Source organism: Anabrus simplex, chromosome 6 (genome assembly GCF_040414725.1).
Source record: "Anabrus simplex isolate iqAnaSimp1 chromosome 6, ASM4041472v1, whole genome shotgun sequence".
Taxonomy (NCBI): domain Eukaryota; kingdom Metazoa; phylum Arthropoda; class Insecta; order Orthoptera; family Tettigoniidae; genus Anabrus; species Anabrus simplex.
This window is the reverse complement of record NC_090270.1, coordinates 188,774,207-188,794,282: the sequence shown is the minus strand read 5'-3', so window position 1 is coordinate 188,794,282 and position 20,076 is coordinate 188,774,207. Positions and strand designations below refer to the sequence as shown.

General features: G+C 37.8%; 1 protein-coding gene across 4 annotated transcripts in view; it reads left to right on the top strand.

The window, feature by feature from the left end:
- prd1 (pruning defect 1) overlaps positions 1-20,076 on the top strand; it is a 256,253-nt gene that overhangs the window by 119,250 nt on the left and 116,927 nt on the right. For all 4 annotated transcript variants that reach the window (XM_067150112.2, XM_067150110.2, XM_067150109.2 and 1 more), the window contains one exon: positions 15,352-15,576. In XM_067150112.2, the coding sequence (XP_067006213.2) occupies positions 15,352-15,576 (225 nt within the window). The remainder of the gene's footprint in view (positions 1-15,351; positions 15,577-20,076) is intronic.

Genomic DNA, 20,076 nt, shown 5'->3' with positions numbered 1-20,076 from the left:
ACAGGACCTACTAAATGCCCTCCTGGAAGAATGGGAGATGATTCCTTAACAGGACATTACTCCATTAATCAGGAGCATGCCTGAAAGGTCAAATGCCGTCATTGGTGCAAGAGGTGGCAATACACTCTTTTGAAGATGCAAACAGAGGTCTCCGAGGTCAGTGAAGTGTATAACATCAAAACAGAAGTGCATTACTTTTATGAGCTTACTCAATATTTCTTTGAAATGTGCATCTCTGGCTTAATTTGTTCAATTTGTTTATAATCATATTTTCTTTTCATTGTTAGACACTTAGATGGGACTGTATCAAAATATTCTATCATAAGATAGTGGATTATTGTCATAAAAGTGTCATAAATTTAAAATAAATTTCAGTTTTGAAAGAAATTTAAGTGTTGCATTTTTCGTGCCACTCAGTGTACATTCTGGGCTGGGTGGCTCAGACAGTAGTAATGCTGGCCAAGTGGGGCCAAGTTAGCAGCTTCGATTCTGACTCAGTCTGGTGGTATTTGAAGATACTCAAATATAATATTATTTTCAGAATTTGGCTGTAAACATTTGGGGTGGATATTATTTGCTTCAAGTTTGGTACAATGCTCCTAACATACAGAAATGCGGAAGCAGGTATTTTTTCCACCCATTTTGTTGGCAAATCTGTTCTACCAAAAGCAAAATGTGTGTCATATATTGAAGATAGGATATGCGGATATATGAGGGAGAGGAATCAAATATAAACAAGATTTTGTTTTTTATTTAAATTCATTTATTGAAAAACACAAGGCAATTACAGTTTATTTTACCACATAGTTTTCTGCTTTGGAATTGCCTTTGTCCCAGCGTATGGGCAGCTTTTTGATACCCTCATCGTAAAAAGAACAGGGTCATGTCACCAGCCAGTTGCACACGAAATCTTCCACACTCTCGTCATCTTCAGATTGTTGCCCTCCTAGACTTTCTTTAAGCAGTCAGAACAAATGGAAATTACAGGGCGATAAGTCTGGACTGTAAGGAGGATGATTAAGTGTAGTCCAGTGCATGTCCTGTAGCTTGAAGTCAGAGCTGCAGTATGGGGCCGTGCATTGTCATGGAGGAGGATGACTTGTTGAATCGGTTGGTCTCTTCTTTTGCAGCGATATGCAACCGTCGCCTTATTCAACAGCTCACAGTAGTAAGCAGCATTGATTGTGTGTTGCTCATGCAAAAAATCAATCAGCAAAATGCCTTGCCGATCGAAGAAAACGATTGCAAGAACCTTGCCAACTGACAGTCGAGATTTGGCTTTCACTGGTGCTGCCCGCCCTTTCTCCGCCACTCCTTATTGGCTTGTTTGGATTCGGGAGTTTAGTGGTGGACCCATGTTTCATTGCAAGTTACGATCCGACTCAAAAAAGCATCACCTTCTTCCGCAAACCTTGCTGTAAGCCTCTGACAGACCTCCAAACATCTCAACTTCAGATTTTCGGTCTAAAGGCGAGGGACCCATTTGGAACACACTTTACGGAACTGTAGGTCGCTTGTGATGATTGCTTGACAGCTCCCATAACTGATTCAGACTTGTTCTGAAATTTCTGTTAGTGTCGCCCGTCGATCATAGTCCATAATGTCTTTTACTGCACAAATGTTTTCATCTGTAATGCTGGTCTGAGGACGGCGATCGTGTTGCCTATTTTCCACACGTTCTTGTCCTTCCTTGAACTTTTTATGCCAGGCAAACACGCGTCCTTGACAATGTTTGATCACCGAACTGTGCAGTCAATCTGGCAAATTTCCGCCACTGTAACTCCTTCACGAGCAAAAAATTTTAAAATGATGTGTTGCGCAGTGGAGGGGTGCACCTGTTGCTCCAACATCGTGAGCGATACTGAAGAAACGGTGGGAAATATCTAACAGCATGCTCTCCCCACTCCTAACGGTCCCGCCTAAGCATAGCAGAAGCGCAGGGCCAATCCTACTAACTGTTGATGTTCAGGAACAAAAATCCTGCTTATATTTGATCGATCTTCGTGTGACTGAAAACAGATGGTTTGGATTGCCTATGCAGTCATGAGTGAAATGTGTTAGTTTAAAGCTATAGCAAAAGCAAGAAAGTTCGAAATTATGGGTTGTAAGGCTAGCCGTAGATTACTCATGAGTGTTTCTGAACAAAATAACTTCATTTTTTGTAGGAGAACAAGCCTTTCACAACATCTCCCACTCAGTTATGTAGAAAATATTGTGAATTTCCTCAGATTTGTTATTGGTTTGCGCCTCAAAAATTTGTATTTTCTCTTGCAAATTGCAATACAGACCAGACGTTTTTATTGTACTGTAGTATTTACAGTTTTCCATATTTATACTTAACAAACGTATACAATTACAACAACAAAAATCCCTTTTTTTTTTTCAAAATTTCCCTCTCTACAGTTTGAGTGTGGAGGTTTTTCACATATATATATATTTAGTGAGTGTTATTAATAGATTTACCTTATGGGTTTTGTTCTTCCTGCACGTGAACCATCAAGGTAAGCAAAGGTGATGTATCTGAGGAGAAAATATTCTATAGTATTTCTGGTAAAGATATCTGTCCTTCCTAACTATTTGTCTATAATGTATTTTAGCAATAATTGAAGCACTGAAAACATAAAAGATGCTAGCTGCCACTTTTTTTTGAAATACTGATGTTTGTTTAAGGAGGAGCTATCCTCATGTAACTTTACAGTGATAAAAGCACTATGTTGTATTCTGCTGGAATGTTTTTAAAGCAGAAACCAACTAGGTGTACGTACACAAGCAAAGAATTTGATAAATATAAGTGATTGCTATCTGTTTGTTAGTGGTAGGAATGGAAGGAATGCAAAATGATTGACACTCAAAAGCGAAAATACATGGGGGAAATGCTCCCTTGAAACAGCATGAATTTAAGGAACGAGGAATGGGTTGCAAAAATTAAAATTAAAGGATAGACCTGCAAGAAAGACTACCATTAAAGATGTAGGTGAACAAAGAAGCAAAATTTTGCCTATGAAAACAGGCGAGTTATTATTTGTATCACCGGTGAGTTGGCCGTGCGGTTAAGGACGTGCGGCTGTGAGCTTGCATCCGGGAAATAGTGGAATTCCATGAGTCTAAAATCATACTGAAATTTTAAACCTACAACACAGAGCACCTCATTTGTACTTTTATTCCTGACTTTTCAGCATGTTTAGTGTATTTGTATTATTTAATGCTTACCTATGTCACACGTAATATTTCAATTGCATTTGAAGCATTTTGAGCGCCATAGCCCTTGCCTAATTCAACCACACTTCATATTGTAAATGATATATTCATAAGATTCATACTGCTTAGAAACATGTTTTAGGATTTTATCAGATTTTGTGTATGTTTAATATGGCTGATGATGACCCCGAGTAGGGTTGAAACTAGTCCCATGTAATGTAAATAACATTGTAAATACAACTTAGTATTGAATAGGTGGAAAATTCTCCTGTTTACAATTTATATGTTATCTCAGTTCAATACGGACCAACAACTTGAAGTTCATAACCCTTGATTGGTAAAGCCAGTAGCAAAAAATATATATATATTTGTATGAAGTGTGACAATATTTTAAGCATTATAGCAATGACTAAGTGGTAATGTCACTAGCCTGTGAGTTCCCTTCGGTCTCCACCTATGCGGATTTTGAACCTCACTCAAGCTGATTTGATTGGTTTAAGGTTTTTATTAAGAAGTCGTTCGTAGTTTAAGTTGCTGAATAAGTAGGTTACAATGTTTAGGAATCCTAACTGCAAATTTCATAGTGATAGGTATTTTAATGGAATAATTTTTATTATAGTTATCTGTGATTAAAGTATGATGTGGAAATTACAAGCAGATTTGATATTCTGGGAGAAGATCCTATAGAAGACATTGATGAAACAAATGACGAAGTTTGTGAACAAATGTGGAATAATGCGAAACAAATCATGACCACAGTAGCATTGAAAGTAATACCAAAAGATGCTAGTAAGAAAAAGAAATGGTTCGATGAGGCATGTCAAGATGCAGTTAATGAAATGGCAATATGGCATAATAAGTGGCTGCAGTCTAATAAGAATGTAGATGTTGAGGAACTATACAGAGAAAAACAGAAAGAATGTAGTAAATTAATTCGTAGAAAGAAGTCTACCCGAGACAAAAAATAGAATCACTCTCAGATGACTACAGAAACAGGACATCCCCAAAATCTATGGAACTGTCAACACAATTAAAAAAAGGATTTCAACCAAGATCGAGTATTGTGAGAAGCAAGTCTGGAAATTTAATTGCTGATCAGGACATTATTATTAAATTACTGTAAGCAATACTTCGATTCCTTGCTGAATTGTGCTGATCCAGAAACCTGTATTAGTAAACCATCTAGTTCCCCATCAGAAGAACAAATACCAGAGGCATCGTATCAAAATAATAAGGCGTGAGGTAGTGACAACATTCCTGCTGAGCTTATTGGATGTGATGGAGAAAGATTACATAAATACTTATATAAGATCATTCCAAGGATATGGCACAATGAAGGTATTTCAAAATAATGGCAGGAATCACTTATTGTCCCAATTCATAAAGGAGGAGATAAGGAAGAACTTCAAAATTATTGTGGTATATCTCTTGTAAACATGGCCTATAAAATTCTGTCTTTTATTCTTTTACAGCGTTTAAAACCATTTGCTGAAAATGTTATTGGGGACTATCAGAATGGTTTTCATAGTAGCGGATCCACTACAGACAACATATTTGCAATTAAGACTGTTAAATGATAAGGTGTAGGAACACAGGGAGTCGGTTCATTATCTCTTTATAGATTTCTTCAAGGTATATGATTCAATCCATTGAGAAGAGCTGTGGAACATCATGATGGAGTTTGGCTTTCCCCATAAAATTAATTAATATGTGCAAACTGTGTATGGATGGTAATTTTAGCTTTGTTTTGCTCAAAGGCAGAAAATCAAGTTCCTTCCAGAATAAAACTGGTCTGAGACAAGGGGATGCAGTATCTCCTCTTCCATTCAACATTGCACTGGAGAAGATTATCAGGAAATTAGCTCTTGTACCTGGTGGCATCATATGGGGCTGACAACATAAAGTCCTTGCATATGCAGATGATATTGTTCTTATTGGCTGCAATGAATTAGAAATTAGGCAGTTATTTGTGGAACTAGAGGAAATGGCAGCAAAAATTGGCTTATGGGTAAATGATAAAAAGACCATTACATGGTTGTACAGAGACTGAATCATGAGGAGGTTGACAGATTGCCTTTGAAAATTGGGAAATACATATTTAAAAGAGTAGAGGAGTTTAAATTCCTTGGTGTATTAATCGATGAGCAAAACCAAAGTTAACAGGAACACCAAGCTAGAGTTAAGAATGCAAATAAGGCATTTTACTCTATGAACCCTATGTTAGGCTCCAAGTTGTTAACAAGGAATGCGAAAGTGATTATCTACAATATAATAATTTGACCACTATTTCTGTATGGTTCTGAGACATGGAGTATAACCAAGAAAGAGCAGCAGCAGTTGCAAGTCCTTGAGAATAAAGTTTATAGAAAAATATTTGGCCCATAGTTCAGTCCTATCTCTCAAAGCTGGCAGAAAAGATCTAATTATGAGATTTACACCCTCTCGCAACACACTATAATGGGTGTGATAGAATCCAACAGACTGCGCTGGGCTGGACATGTACTGAGGATGCAGGATAACAAAGCACCAGTAGATCTATACAGTAATGGAAAAAGACCTTCAGAAAGATCCCGAAGCACCTGGAAGGAGGAGATCAACAAGGTATGCCGGACCCTCCAAATTGATAACTGGGAAGAGCAGGCTCAAGTTCAAAAAGGATGGAAAAGGATTGTGAGATTGGCACGGGAACTTCATGTCCCTCAGAAGCCTACGAAGAGAGTGAGTTATCTGTGATTTCTCCACTTCATATTTACTCATATTTTTGTTGATGAAAGGACGGAGCTCCTGCATCCAGTATTTTTGCAAAAATACATATTGATTATCTAGACCAAAATAAAATATGAAATAATATTAAAGGAATCGTGGCATGGCTTAGATGTCTTTGACATTTTTGTAATAATAAATCAATAAACTAATAACAGTTCTACAATACTAGATCATCTGAATACCTTAGACTCATACATAAAATTTATACTAGGAATAGAAAACAATCAAACTAAATTCTTTGGACCTTACAGTAGAATGAAAAAATTATCACCTGTCGTAAAAAAATTACAGAAAACCAACTCAAACCATTAACACCGTACAAAAAGATTTACATCACCCAGAAATTCATAAAAGAGCTACTTTCCACAATATGATTATTAGAGTCTATAATATATCCACGTCAGAAAAGAAATGAATACTGTTTATAAAATAGCAACTAACAATAGATACACTATTAATTAGATAAAATAATTAACAAAATAGAAATTAAACCCCAAGCACAAGTTACGAAAGAAAATAAGAAAACGAGAAGAATTTTTCCTCCCTTTACATTATTATCATCATCATCAGCAGCAGCCAATTATCATTACATGATGTAGCCTCTTTAAGTCATGAACTCAGGTAGGTCTTTAGCAGAATTCTCCAGGTAGAACAGTCTCAAGCAGTTCTCTGCCAGGTAGCATCAGCTATTCTCTTGATGTCTTTGTCCCATCTGCCTGGCGGTCTTCCTCTAGGCCTTTGATGATCTCTTGGACTCCATTCTAACACTAGCTTCGTCCATCTGTTATCTTCCCTTCGAGCAATATGTCTAGCCCATTGCCATTTTAAGGCGGCTATTCTCTCAAGAATGTCATTACTTTAGTAATTGATCTGATGTCATCTGTTCTCTTCTTTCCTTGTAAAACCCAGCATTCACCTGTCCATGCCTCTCTGCGCTGTCCTAAGTTTCCCTTTCGTAAATTCGTTCAGTGTCCAGGTCTCTCAACCGTAAGTCAGCACAGGTAGAATGCACTGATCATAAACTACTCTGTTCAGATTTACTGGCATATTTGATCTGAAGACAGTTGAGTTTCTTCCATACGCCTGCCATCCTAGCTTAATGCGTTGAAAAATTTCTGGTCTTATATCACCTTTCATATTCATCAACTGGCCCAGATAGATATATTCACTACCGAGTTCGATAGCTGCAGTCGCTTAAGTGCGGCCAGTATCCAGTATTCGGGAGATAGTAGGTTTGAACCCCACTGTCGGCAGCCCTGAAAATGGTTTTCCGTGGTTTCCCATTTTCACACCAGGCAAATGCTGGGGCTGTACCTTAATTAAGGCCACGGCCGCTTCCTTCCCACTCCTAGCCCTTTCCTGTCCCATCGTCGCCATAAGACCTATCTGTGTCGAAGCAACGTAAAGCAACTAGCAAAAAAAGAAAAGATATATTCACTGACCTTCTCTAATGGCATGTTGTTGATGTTCACAATTCCTGCTGTGACCAACTTGTTGGACATGACTTTTGTTTTGATAAGGTTCATCTTCAAGCCGACTGACTCACATTCCATGGCAAGATCAGTAACTAATGTATGGAGTTCATCATTGTCGTTTGCCAATTATGCAATGTCATCAGCAAATCTCAAGTTGTTAAGCCTTCTGCCATTGATCCTTATGCCCTTTCCTTCCCAATTTAACTTCAACATTGACATCTCCAAAAAAACTGAGAATAGCTGTTTAGAGATTGGATCACCTTGTTTAACACCTCTTCCGATAGGAAATTCTGGATTTGCTTCACCGACATTAACAAAGGCTGAAGAGGTCTTGTAGGTGTTGTTGAGAATTCTGATATAAGCCACCTCAACTCCCTGCTCATCTAAGGCTTGTAAGATAGCTGAATGGCTGAGTGTATCAAATGCCTTTTAAAAATCAACAAAGGCTATGCACAGAGGCATCCGGTATTCATTTGTTCTGCTAATCACTTTATGCAGAGCCAAAATGTGGTCCACCGGGCGAGTTGGCCGTGCGGTCAGGGGCGCGCAGCTGTGAGCTCGCATCCAGGAGATAGTGGATTCGAATCCCACTGTCGGCAGCCCTGAAGATGGTTTTCCGTGGTTTCCCATTTTCGCACCAGGCAAATGCTGGGACTATACCTTAATTAAGGCCACGGCCACTTCCTTCCCATTCCTAGGCCTTTCCTGTCCCATCGTCGCCATAAGACCTATCTGTGTTGGTGCAACGTAAAGCAAAATAGCAAACAAAGAAAAAAAAGAAAAATGTGGTCCATTGTGCCAAATCTGCTGTGGAATCTTGCTTGTTCAACTGGCTGGGCTGAGTCAAGGGTAGAGCTGGTTCTATGTAACAAGATCTTCATAAAAAGTGTGTACAAAACAAAGAGCAAGCTTATAGGGCGATAGTTTTGGATATTGTGAATACTTCCTTTTTTATGCAATAATACTATCTTTGCTTTATTCCACGATGCTGGGATTGAAGCATTGTGTAAACAAGAAGTGAAGATTTTAGGCAAGTGGTTTACTGTTTCATCACCTGTAAGCTTCAGAATATCAACCGGCAACAGTTTCTTTCTTCATGTTGTCTATAGCATATCTGACTTCCGAAAGATGTATATCTGAAACTTTAGTTACACTTTTTAGGTCCAGTGCTATCGAAATTTCCTTTGTTTTACTCTACAGACTGCTATGAAAGTCTCTGATAAAATTCTAAATCTCCTCCTTTCAAAATCTCCTCCTTTTCAGTAATTCGACCATTGTTTCCATCAATTTTTTTTACCAATTGTGAGCTTACGTTTAGCTGCCTTTAAACTTGTCTTGTTCTCTACACTTGTTCTTAAGGTTTCTTCATTGAACTTCTGTATGTCAGCTTTCATTTCTCTTCTTAAGGTCTTACATAGCTCAGAATATTCCATTGTGTTCCGATCAGTTTGAATTTTCATGTCTCTTCTCGTCTGTAGCAGGTCTTTGGTTTTGCCACTGAATTTATTTGGTTGGTCGTTATTCTTACATAAGCCACGTACTTCTTGTGCACTTACAACTAACATTTGTGCTAGGTCTTCTTCCTTTGTTAGCTGAAACTTTCTTTGGATGACTTTTTGGAATTCTTCTTTGTTTTATTCAAAATTTTTGAGATTGATTACGTTTCTCTTCCTTTTCAAGAGTTTTTTCCTTTCATCTCTTATATTGATTTCAATTCTTGCTCTTACAAGTCGGTGATCACTGCCAGTATTGAATTTGTTTAAAACCGGGGCGTCTTTCACAGTATGAGGCGTATTTGACAGAATAAGGTCTATCTCGTTTTTTAACACTGAAGTTGGAGCTTCTCCATGTCCATTTTTGGTTAGGATGCTTTTTGAAGAACGTATTCATTATTGCAATGTTGGTATATACTGCAAACTGGACTAGTCTCTCCCCTCAGTCGTTCCTATCATCAATCCCGTAATTGCCCACCCCTGAGTCACCAAGTTTATAGGTGCCGACTTTTGCATTAAAATCACCAATGATCAGTTGGAAATGACGTCTGACTTGTTGGCTGAATGGTCAGCGTACTGGCCTTCGGTTCAGAGGGTCCCGGGTTCGATTCCCGGCCGGGTCGGGGATTTTAACCTTCATTGGTTAATTCCAGTGGCCCGGGGGCTGGGTGTTTGTGCTGTCCCCAACACCCCTGCAACTCACACACCACACATAACACTATCCTCCACCACAATAACACGCAGTTACCTACACATGGCAGATGCCGCCACCCTCATTGGAGGGTCTGCCTTACAAGGGCTGCACTCGGCTAGAAATAGCCACACAAAATTATTTATAGTTGGAAATGACAATCTCTTCCTTTTTCACAGATTTTTTCAAGACTCTCATGAAAGGACTCAACTTCTTCATCTGAATGGCTTGAAGTGGGAGCATAAACTTGTACAATCTGCACTTTGTATCTTTTTGACACATTCAGAACCAGTCGAGCTATTATTCTGCTGGATACCGATATCTTGTCAGTGATGTTCCTGTTTACTAGAAACGCAACTCCATTCAGTTTTTCTTCTGACACGCCACAGAAATAAAACAAATTTCCAGATTTTAAGAGGAGACAGTCTTCTCCTTTCCGACGTATTTCACTTAGACCAACAACACTCCAGTTGATCTTCCCAAGTTCTTCTTGAATCTCTTCTAGTCTGTCACTACCTAGCAATGAACGACAGTTATAGGTACAGACATTGAATATTTGAGGTTTATTTGTAATAGATCTTTGTTTCTGAGACAACAAAGCTGCTCCCACCCGGAGATCCGATTGTGGGAATATTTTACCTCCGGAGAATTTATTAATCTTAATGTCATTCATCATTTGACTTAAAGGGTGTGAATCTTAATCATCACGCCTGCTTCAATGATGGATTGGTGATTCTTGCGCACTGATCGGCTCGCCGACCCAGTTTCCCGCTGGGGTTGTGTACCCAAACCTTCCACTGGGTTGCTCAGCTTAACAGTGGCACCTCTTGTAGGTTATGTGCTTGAAGTTGAAGTGAGAAAGGCTAGAGAACTCAAACTTGCCGAGTCCTAATGTTTTTGTTGCTAGATGGATTGCAACAACACATCTCACTCCCGTTTGCCAGAGTCAAAAAGACTCTTCCCAGGTCAATTCCCAGGACCCCTTTAAATTCAAGTCACTAATATTTAAAAACACACAACTACAAAATAACGTTCCATACAAACAACACCAATAGCCAATTAATATACAATCACTGTAGCATGACACAATACAAAAGATATTTAACCCTTCTGAGAGGGAGCATGTAAAAATCTAGCCTTTACTGGATGTGGGAGGAGCTTTCACTGGGTATTTAAAGGCTAGCATACATGTGCACCAAACTGTTTTATGTTACCATATCTCAGTTCATTTCCAACCAATTTTGATTATATTGGAAATAACTTTTCAGGCTGCCATATATAGTGTTTAGTCTTGTCGTTGAAGTGAGGTAATTTTCATATGGATTCAAATTTGTTTAAAGATATTAATCAAATAAGGGGCATGACAATGGTACAGTTTTTCAAGAAGTAAGACTAAAATTTAATTTCTGTACTATTCTCATCAACATGAGGGCTAAAATAACATACATCTCATTTTCATTGACTAGAATTAATTCCATTACCCTAGATTGAAATGGAAATAACATTCCTCGGAACTTTATTTACTGCTAAGAGTAGCGATTTGTTTCCGTTACACTCACGTGGACGAGTTCAAGTGAAAAAAAATGTTTCAAAGACTTTACCGGTTGTACAACATTTAGAGCTAAACCTTGGGTCAAAAGACCTTAGAAATTGATTATTTCTTATGTAATTATCCATGTCACCCCAGTAAAAATTACACCCAGCACTACCACAGCTAGCACAAATAGCCCGGTCTAATTCGGCTATGTCAACATCACTGTCATCAGAATCATCGCTAAAATTATTACTACTATCCTCATAATCACTAAAACACTCATTTAACATGCCTTTTATAGGATCTCTAGAAAAATTATCCTTGTTTACCAAAGCCATTGCAGGAAAAGTACATGAGTGAATAGTCGATGAATTTTATACATCGATAACAAGGTGAAAATATCTTTAAAATTAATTAATAAATATATGAAACAAAAGAATGAAGCTTTATCTAGATGGCTTTGAAGAGACCTCGGATATAGTTCAAAGGAAACTCACAAGATGGACCTTGGACATACTTCAAAGGAAACTCACAAGATGGAACGACAATGCAGATGCGGCGCAATGCGTGTCGGACATGTCATTTCACAGCAGCAGATGGGTACTTCATGATGTACTACATGTCACTCCACGCTGTTGGATTAGATGAAGGAATTTAAAGACTCAAATGTTCGCAATGCCAAACAACTATACTGGTCAAACTGCAAGAAACTTCATAACACCTTACCTTGAACATACCAATGCAGCAAAACACAATAGATATTGATGAGTACACATATATGTGACTTTCACCATATGTTTACAGCAATAGATCTAACAACTTTACATATGGCAAATAAAGGTACACAGATGAACATTCTTGAAACAGTTTATTTATTTACATATTTTAAGACTTCAAAGATTTAACTGGAAATTTAGCTTTCAACATCTTCCTCCTCTGCATTGAGCCATGTGCTATACATAATTTTAGAATAAAAGTTGAAATTATAGCTGGGGAAACTCTCCCAAAACCTCTTCATTCTTTCCAACCTGGCTGTCCTTTCATCATCAGATATGACCTTTCGTTTTCATTGCAAAGTTTTTAGTTTAAATTCTGTTTGTTTTTCAGAATCCCTTTCTCTGTTTTAATTTGTTGTATCATAATATTCAACTCTTCTAAATCATCTTGGACTTCTGTGAGCTAATTATTTTTTGTTTTACTTTTCCAAAAGTAGTTAATTAGTTGTTTCAATACCCTGGTTTCACCTAATCTTGATATATGACAGAAAAAAGGCAATTCTCCTTTTTCTCATTGTGTCTAATATTGACTCACTTTCCTGGTATACATACCACTGCATTAGGTAACAATCTCCATTGTCTATCTACCTGGTGCTTTTTGTTAATGATTGTTCTGATAATCCTTCTGTCAATCTTCTGCAGTATATCCATTGTTCATTTGGTGTTCATTTTAAACAGTGTTTCACTAGCATAAATCGCTTCAGGCTTAAATGACAGAATAGTAATGTTGCAATTTGGCATTTATCAAAATTGTAGATTGTTTTGGCTCATTCCCTGACTTTATATACCAATTTTCATTCAGTTCTCTTCAACCATTTTCTTGTGATGTGCGTACATATATACATGCATAGACAGACAGAGATGACCGAGATATATATATATAAAATAAGAGTTTTTTTCTGTACATTGCTCAGAATTTGAAAATGGTATTTCTGTGTCGGTTATGTCCACAGTAACAAGGAAATGCACTTTTTACTTTTCCATAATGTATATATGTATGTATGTACACGCATCACGAGAAAACGGCTGAAGAAAAGTTAATGAAAATTGGTATATAAAGTCGGGGAATGCGCCACTACAATCTAGGCTATAAAACATTTTAATCACTCTGAGTGAAATAGTAGTTTAGGGGAAGGACTAAAATCCAATGCTCAAATATTTATGTTATTAGTCGTCCTATCAATAAATACTCCATAACTATAAAGTTATATAGAATTAAATTTCTGATTATTTATGTCTTATACAGTTTTATTGTACCTGCTATGACAACGCAGATATTCAAGAATTTGTACTTTTGTTGCTAAGTCCATATCAATGCCGAGCCACGAGAAAATGGGTGAACAGAATTTAATGAAAATCGATATATAAAGTAGGGGAATACGATACAGTCTAAGCTATAAACAATTGTATTCACCCTAGTTGAAATTGTACTTTAGGGGAAGGCACCTAAAATATAATTTTTAAATACCTGTATTATTAATCTTATCGAAAAGTACTACGTAACAAAAGTTATAGAGAATACAATTTCCAATCATTTATGTTTTATTCAGTTTTACCGTACCGACTATGATAAGAGCGGTATTTCAGAGTCGGAAGAAAACTAAATGTGAAGGCCTACAATATCAAAAGCGCATAACATTGATCAACAGTAACATTACACTGACCATTGTTTGTTGTGATTTTCTTTGTCTCTTATGCTGCCACTCAACTCCGATAGATGGGATTACTGTTGCGTACCGTGTATAACAGCCAGACTGAATATTGGTGCGAAAGAGCTGGAGAGTTAGAAAACTTTCTTCTTTAGCATGCCATTCCTCTGGTTCATACATTTTCTGATACTGCTGGTACGTAACACACTGGTTCATCATAGTATTCCAGCTATTCGATCCTTACTCTGTCGCGCTGTTTTGAATGAGCCGTGTGCACACTCGAGGCAGAGGCTCACTTAGTAGTAGTAGTAGTAGTAGTAGTAGTAGTATGACCTTGTCTAGAATTACAATTTAGGCCTATTCCAAATTATAGCACGACAATCCACTAAATAACTCAAAATTCAACCCTGAAAAGAGCCATTTCTTAAGAAAAGCTTCTTCCTCTTCACTTTTATTAAATTCTACATTCATTTTATTCCAAATTAGCAGTGAAGAGGGGATTTCTCGTCTGGCTTGGAGGAAAAATTTGCCTCTTAAGTTTCCACCGCCAGTGTAGTGAATTGAGATTTTCTGACTCATCGGCTACTCCTATTAAACAGATGAGTAAGAGGGCGTAGTTTTTGCCCTGGGACTCTACACTATTTCCGCCTTCACCCCCATTGTCCCCCCCCTCCCCCCCGAAATTAGAGTGTTCACGGCCCACGGCTATCTGCGGCCTGGTCATTCCAGCTCTGGAACTTTGTATTGTTAGATCGGCAGCGTAGTACTGTTTGTTAAAAGTGAGAAAATGTGTGGTTTTAAATTTGATCGAGTATTTCATATGATAGCATTGCTTGTAATTGCAACATTCCTACTGGTGTCATTGTACTGATCTATGTTGATTTTAGTTGGGAAAACCACTAAGACAGCCTTTCTGAGGATGTAGAAAGGCAGGTGGAGAGTGAGTGTGTGCCATTATAATGAAAACTCTCCAACTTGATTGTGACTGATGGTAGGCAAGAGGGCCTACCATTACAATGAAAATTCCCTAACCCAGTCTTCACATAAGAAAAGGCATTTGGTGACTTCTCCTTCGCGTTTCTGGGGTAACATGAAGAGCTATGCAATTTAATATAATCTTGTTCAGAACGTGTACACTACCTAACCTAGAATTCTGTATACACTGTAGAATTCCGTAGCAGAGCACGGGTACATCAGCTAATATATATATATATAGTTTACCAATTAACACACACACAATATGTTCATTGAAAGCGTCACCTAATTATTTACACATAAATATTTTTCAAACTGATCTTATTTCTCCAGAAATGCTTGGCAGTATGAATCATGTACCAAAATTGATTTCTGAATTGTGTGATAATTGGTAATACACTGAATTAAACTACAATATATGGGTGCCACTTCAGTATTATAATTCTGAAATCTACTGTATATGCATTATGGCTACTCTTCTATGTTTGCAGATTAGGAAATAATAATATGAAGATAATATTGGAATTCAAGAGGATAAATTGGAGCAAATAGTAATTTATAGGAATTGGGCATTGGTATAATTTGAGAGAAATATTTGATAAATTTCTGTGTTCTTTGAAATCATGTAAGAAAAGACTAAGTAAACAGTTGATGGGGAATCTGCCATCTGCTTGACTGCTTAAATGCAGATCAGTAATCATCTGAATGATTTGTTTGTTTGTTTGGTTGTTTGTTTGTGGGTTTGTTTGTTTGTTTGTTTGTTTGTTTGTTTGTAATGGAATGTTGCTTTTCAGGTTGGACCCAACAGTCAGACAGTGCTGTTCATTAGCACAGACCATGACAGGCAGTTTATGGTGGCGAGTGGTGATCGATCAGTGACTGAGCAGTTGGTGAGCCATGTGGAAATAGCAATGCGCAGGTCTCCCCTGAAACCTACCCTGCCAGCAGTCGGTTTGCTTGCACTAGATGACATGAGAGCCCTAGATAGGCATTTAATTCAACATAATAGTGTCTTGAAGGTATGTATTGTGTATTTAAAGTTAAAAACTTCATTATGTTCCGTATTGAACTGAGATCACAATGTTAAAATTTGGGTAAAAGTTCAATCTTTTCAATACAGTGCGTGTTGTGCAGGAATGCTTTTACAACATATTTTATTTAAATAACATTCCCGTACAAAACGCATTGTATTGAAAAGGTTGAACTTTTACCCAAATTTTAACATTATGTACTATGTGTTTATATGTACTAGATGTTAACACATTGGTGATTGTTTCCAAATAGAGGGTGTTAACCCTGCTTGACTGGATAGTTTAAGCTTGCAAGAACAAAATTACATTACTCTCCTAAAACTACTGTAACTCGAAAATTATTCAAGATATCGACCTCAAACTTGGTACATGTACCCACAAGGTTGCTTAGTAGTTCTGTATGGTTTGATACCTTTCAAAGAACAGGGACCTACATTACTTAGTCTTCATCAGCTTTTCCCTTTTTAAGGAATGTATCATCTGCTGTATAAGCTGTATCGGAGTCACTGCTGTATTCCAACACATGAACTTGCTGTCTACGATTTGATGTAAAAGTTCCAAAACTAATTTAGGAATCACTAACTTGCTTAGAAATACCTAATTCACTGTCACTCAGTACATCTAATAGCTGGTATCACATAATTCATTACAAATATCGGTATCCATTAGCAGCTGCATTGCCACACCATGTTGACACAGTAATAGCTCTACATTTCCGATATTTTTTATTAACGAGATGAAGGTATAAAGAAAGAAGAATGCAGCATTAGCTACCTTATACTGTATATTCCATGACTACACTGTTTGAAACTTGTAATTTCAGCACCAGATTGTAGCAGCGGTCAAGGAAAAGTGATGTGCATAAAGACACGATTTCTCGGGGCCCAGCGCCAATCATTCGCAAGCGTACTATGAGACTTCTCGCAGCCTGCCTCCCATGTGTTAAATCAATGCCATATTTATCAGTCAGTCACCACTGATCTTCATTTAGGGCCATCGCCCAGGTGGCAGATTCCCTGTCTGTTGTTTACTTTGTCCTTTCTTAAATGATTTCAAAGAAATTGGAAATTTATTGAACATCTCCCTTGTCAAGTTATTCCAGTTCCTTAACTGCCCTTCCTTTGAATGAATATTTGCCTCAATTTGTCCTCTTGAATTCGCACTTTATCTTCATATCTTTCCTCCTTTTAAAGACACAACTCAAACGTATTTGTCCACTAATGTCGTTCCACGCCATCTCTCCACTGACAGCTCGAAACATACCGCTTATGATAAAGGTGTTGATTCCCATAGGGAACCTGAAATATTTGTTCTGAATGAGTAAATTTATAATACCAATATTGTACCAGGAAAGCCTATGTCCTGGCCCATATCAATTGAAAGAAACCTTATTCCAGCATAAAATATCCGTCCGACGTACGAACATCTAAATAAAGGAATGTTCCAACAGGTACCAGACTTCACGAGTGCACTAGGCGAAGTCAAGTGACGTCACCTGTCGCTCGAAGCTCACCTCCCCTAGAGATATTTCTCGAAAAGAATTTTCTTTTCGCAAGCTTTTCAACGCCTTAACCAATTTCAACGGGACAAACGCTGAATTGTAGCAGACGTCATAAAAGTTAATCCCTGTGAATTTCGAATTAATCCATCCCATGGTTGTTGAGTTATAATAATTTAAAGTCTAAGAAATTTATACACTCACGGTCACATGGCCAAGAGAAACCACACCTCCCAGCGCTGGCATATATATGTCAAGGCTAACAAGCAGAGCAGCGCAGTACAAGGATGAGTACACAGATGTGTGTGAGTGAGACAGAGGAGAGATCAACTCTCGTACAGTATGTCCGCGCAGTCACGGTGAAAGTACTTGCCGTAAAATTATAAAAGACGTCGCACTGTATTTAGTACATCGCGTCACGACTACAGTCTAATTCTAAAGACATTTGAGAATATAATACGAGTGAACTTATTGAAGTGTAAATATCAAATATTTAACGTTCACAGAATATATCATTACGTGTAGACTTAGTTTACTTCACATGATATTGAACTTCTACAGAAACTAATGTGTAGAATTACCAGAACTCATTTCTCTTCAAGTATTGAACTGTATTTCTTTATTCACGCCATATTAGTATACGACTTACAGTGGTAATCTGGGTGAATACTAAGAACTTTTTCTGAGGTAATATGACGTTATAATAACAAGATAATCAGAAAATAATCCTTAGTGACTTAATGACCGTGTTCAAAGACTGTGATTATAGACTATGATTTGCCTTTTCAAGTGTGAACTGTGTAATTATGGACGTTTCAGTAATGACTTTAAATAGTTCAATTATGCCATAAACTGTGTTCAACAGTAAATGACAGTGTCAGTGATAACTACTCGCACTAAGTGAATTTTTCGTGTGCGAAAAATCACCTTAACAAGCTGCAATTCTACACGATCCAGTTCCAGCCGTCGTCACCTCATCGGGGGACGTCAACATGGTGTGTTAAGGGAACACCGCCGACCCTGATTCTCCACGGAACACTCCAGACGTCCATCCTTCAACATTTGTAGCAACATTTCTTTCATTAAGTGAGTAGTAACAAACTGACTAAAATTTTCTCATTAATTTTGAACAGTGGAAACTTCAGTGCTGCGTATGAACAAATATTTCAGAGTTCTCATAGTTTCTCAGAAGTGATTAATTTAATTTTCAAATTTAATTTTCATATCTCATAGAAAGATTTTAGGCTTTTCAAGTGTGCTATACATCAAGGTTTACAAACTGAAAAACTGAAAAACTTTTAACAGAGATTTAATTTCTCATGTCAGTTTGCAATTACAAGTGTATGCTCATATTTAGAAAGACTTTAGGTGGAAATCTAATACCTCGTCTTCTCACATATGAAAGACTTTGGAATCGGTGATATTCATTTAATTTTCATGAACAGAATTCAGGAAGATTTCGTTCAAACTTTTAATTTCAATGCCAGATTTGAGTCCAATAATCATATTGCAGGGTGAAGAATTAATAAATTGTTAAAAAAATTTTTTTTACCATCTATTATTCGCTCTGCGAGTCTATCCTACTCTATCGGCTCCAAAACCAAGTTCCACTCCCTGAGGTCCTACTCGTGCCCTTTCCCCAAAAACTTTTCCTGGTACAATATACTGTAGTTGGTCCGTTATTGGACATTATAAATTTTCCAGCAAACTCATCCCTGCTTGCCAGCTAAGGTATGCTATTTACCAACTGATGAACCCAACTTGGCACATTGGGGCAAAACGCTGGCAACCAGGAATGAGTTAGCTGGAAAATTTATAATGTCCAAAAACGGACCAACTATATTGGTATTACATACCACTTCGTCAAGCAGCTCGTCTCTTTTCTCCTAAGTCTTCTCAGCCCAAACTGATGTTGATGATGATGATGACTCTTTTGTCGGAAATCACCCAGAACAAATCGAGCTGCTTTACTTTGGATTTTTTTCCAGTTCTCGAATCAAGTAATCCTGCTGAGTGTCCCATACACTCGAACCATACTCCAATTGGGGTTGGAGTCTTACCAGAGACGTATATGACCTCTCCTTTACTTCCTTACTACAACCCCTAAACATCCTCATAACCATGTGCAGAGATCTGTACCCTTTATTTACAATCCCATTTGTGTGATTACCCCAATGAAGATCTTTCCTTATATTAACACCTTTACCGAGCTCGATAGCTGCAGTCGCTTAAGTGCTGCCAGTATCCAGTATTCGGGAGATAGTAGGTTCGAACCCCATTGTCGGCAGCCCTGAAAATGTTTTTCCGTGGTTTCCCATTTTCACACCAGGCAAATGCTGGGGCTGTACCTTAATTAAGGCCACAGCCACTTCCTTCCCACTCCTAACCCTTTCCTGTCCCATCGTCAACATAAGACCTATCTGAGTCGGTGCGACAAAAAAATAAAAAAAATAACACCTAGGTACTTACAATGATTCCCATAAGGAACATACACCACAGCAATGCAGTAATTAAAACCGAGAGGACTTTTCCTATTTGTGAAACTTACAACCTGACTTTAAACCCCGTTTATCTTCATACCATGGCGTACCGTCCAGCTCACAATATTATCGAGGTAATTTTGAAGTTACTCACAGTCTTGTAACTTATTTATTACTCTATACAGAATAACGTCATCCACAAAAAGCCTTATCTCTGATTCCACTTCTTTACACATATCATTTATATATATAAGAAAACATAAAGGTCCAGTAATGCTGCCTTGAGGAATTCCCCTCTAAATACAGGGTCTGATAAATAATGAATGTCGTATGGCTTTCAGTGCCGGGATATCCCAGGACGGGTTCGGCTCGCCAGGTGCAGGTCTTTCTAATTGACTCCCGTAGGCAACCTGCGCGTCATGATGATGAAATGATGATGAAGACAAGACATACACCCAGCCCCCGTGTTATTGGAATTAACCAATTAAGGTTAAAATCCCCAACCCGGCC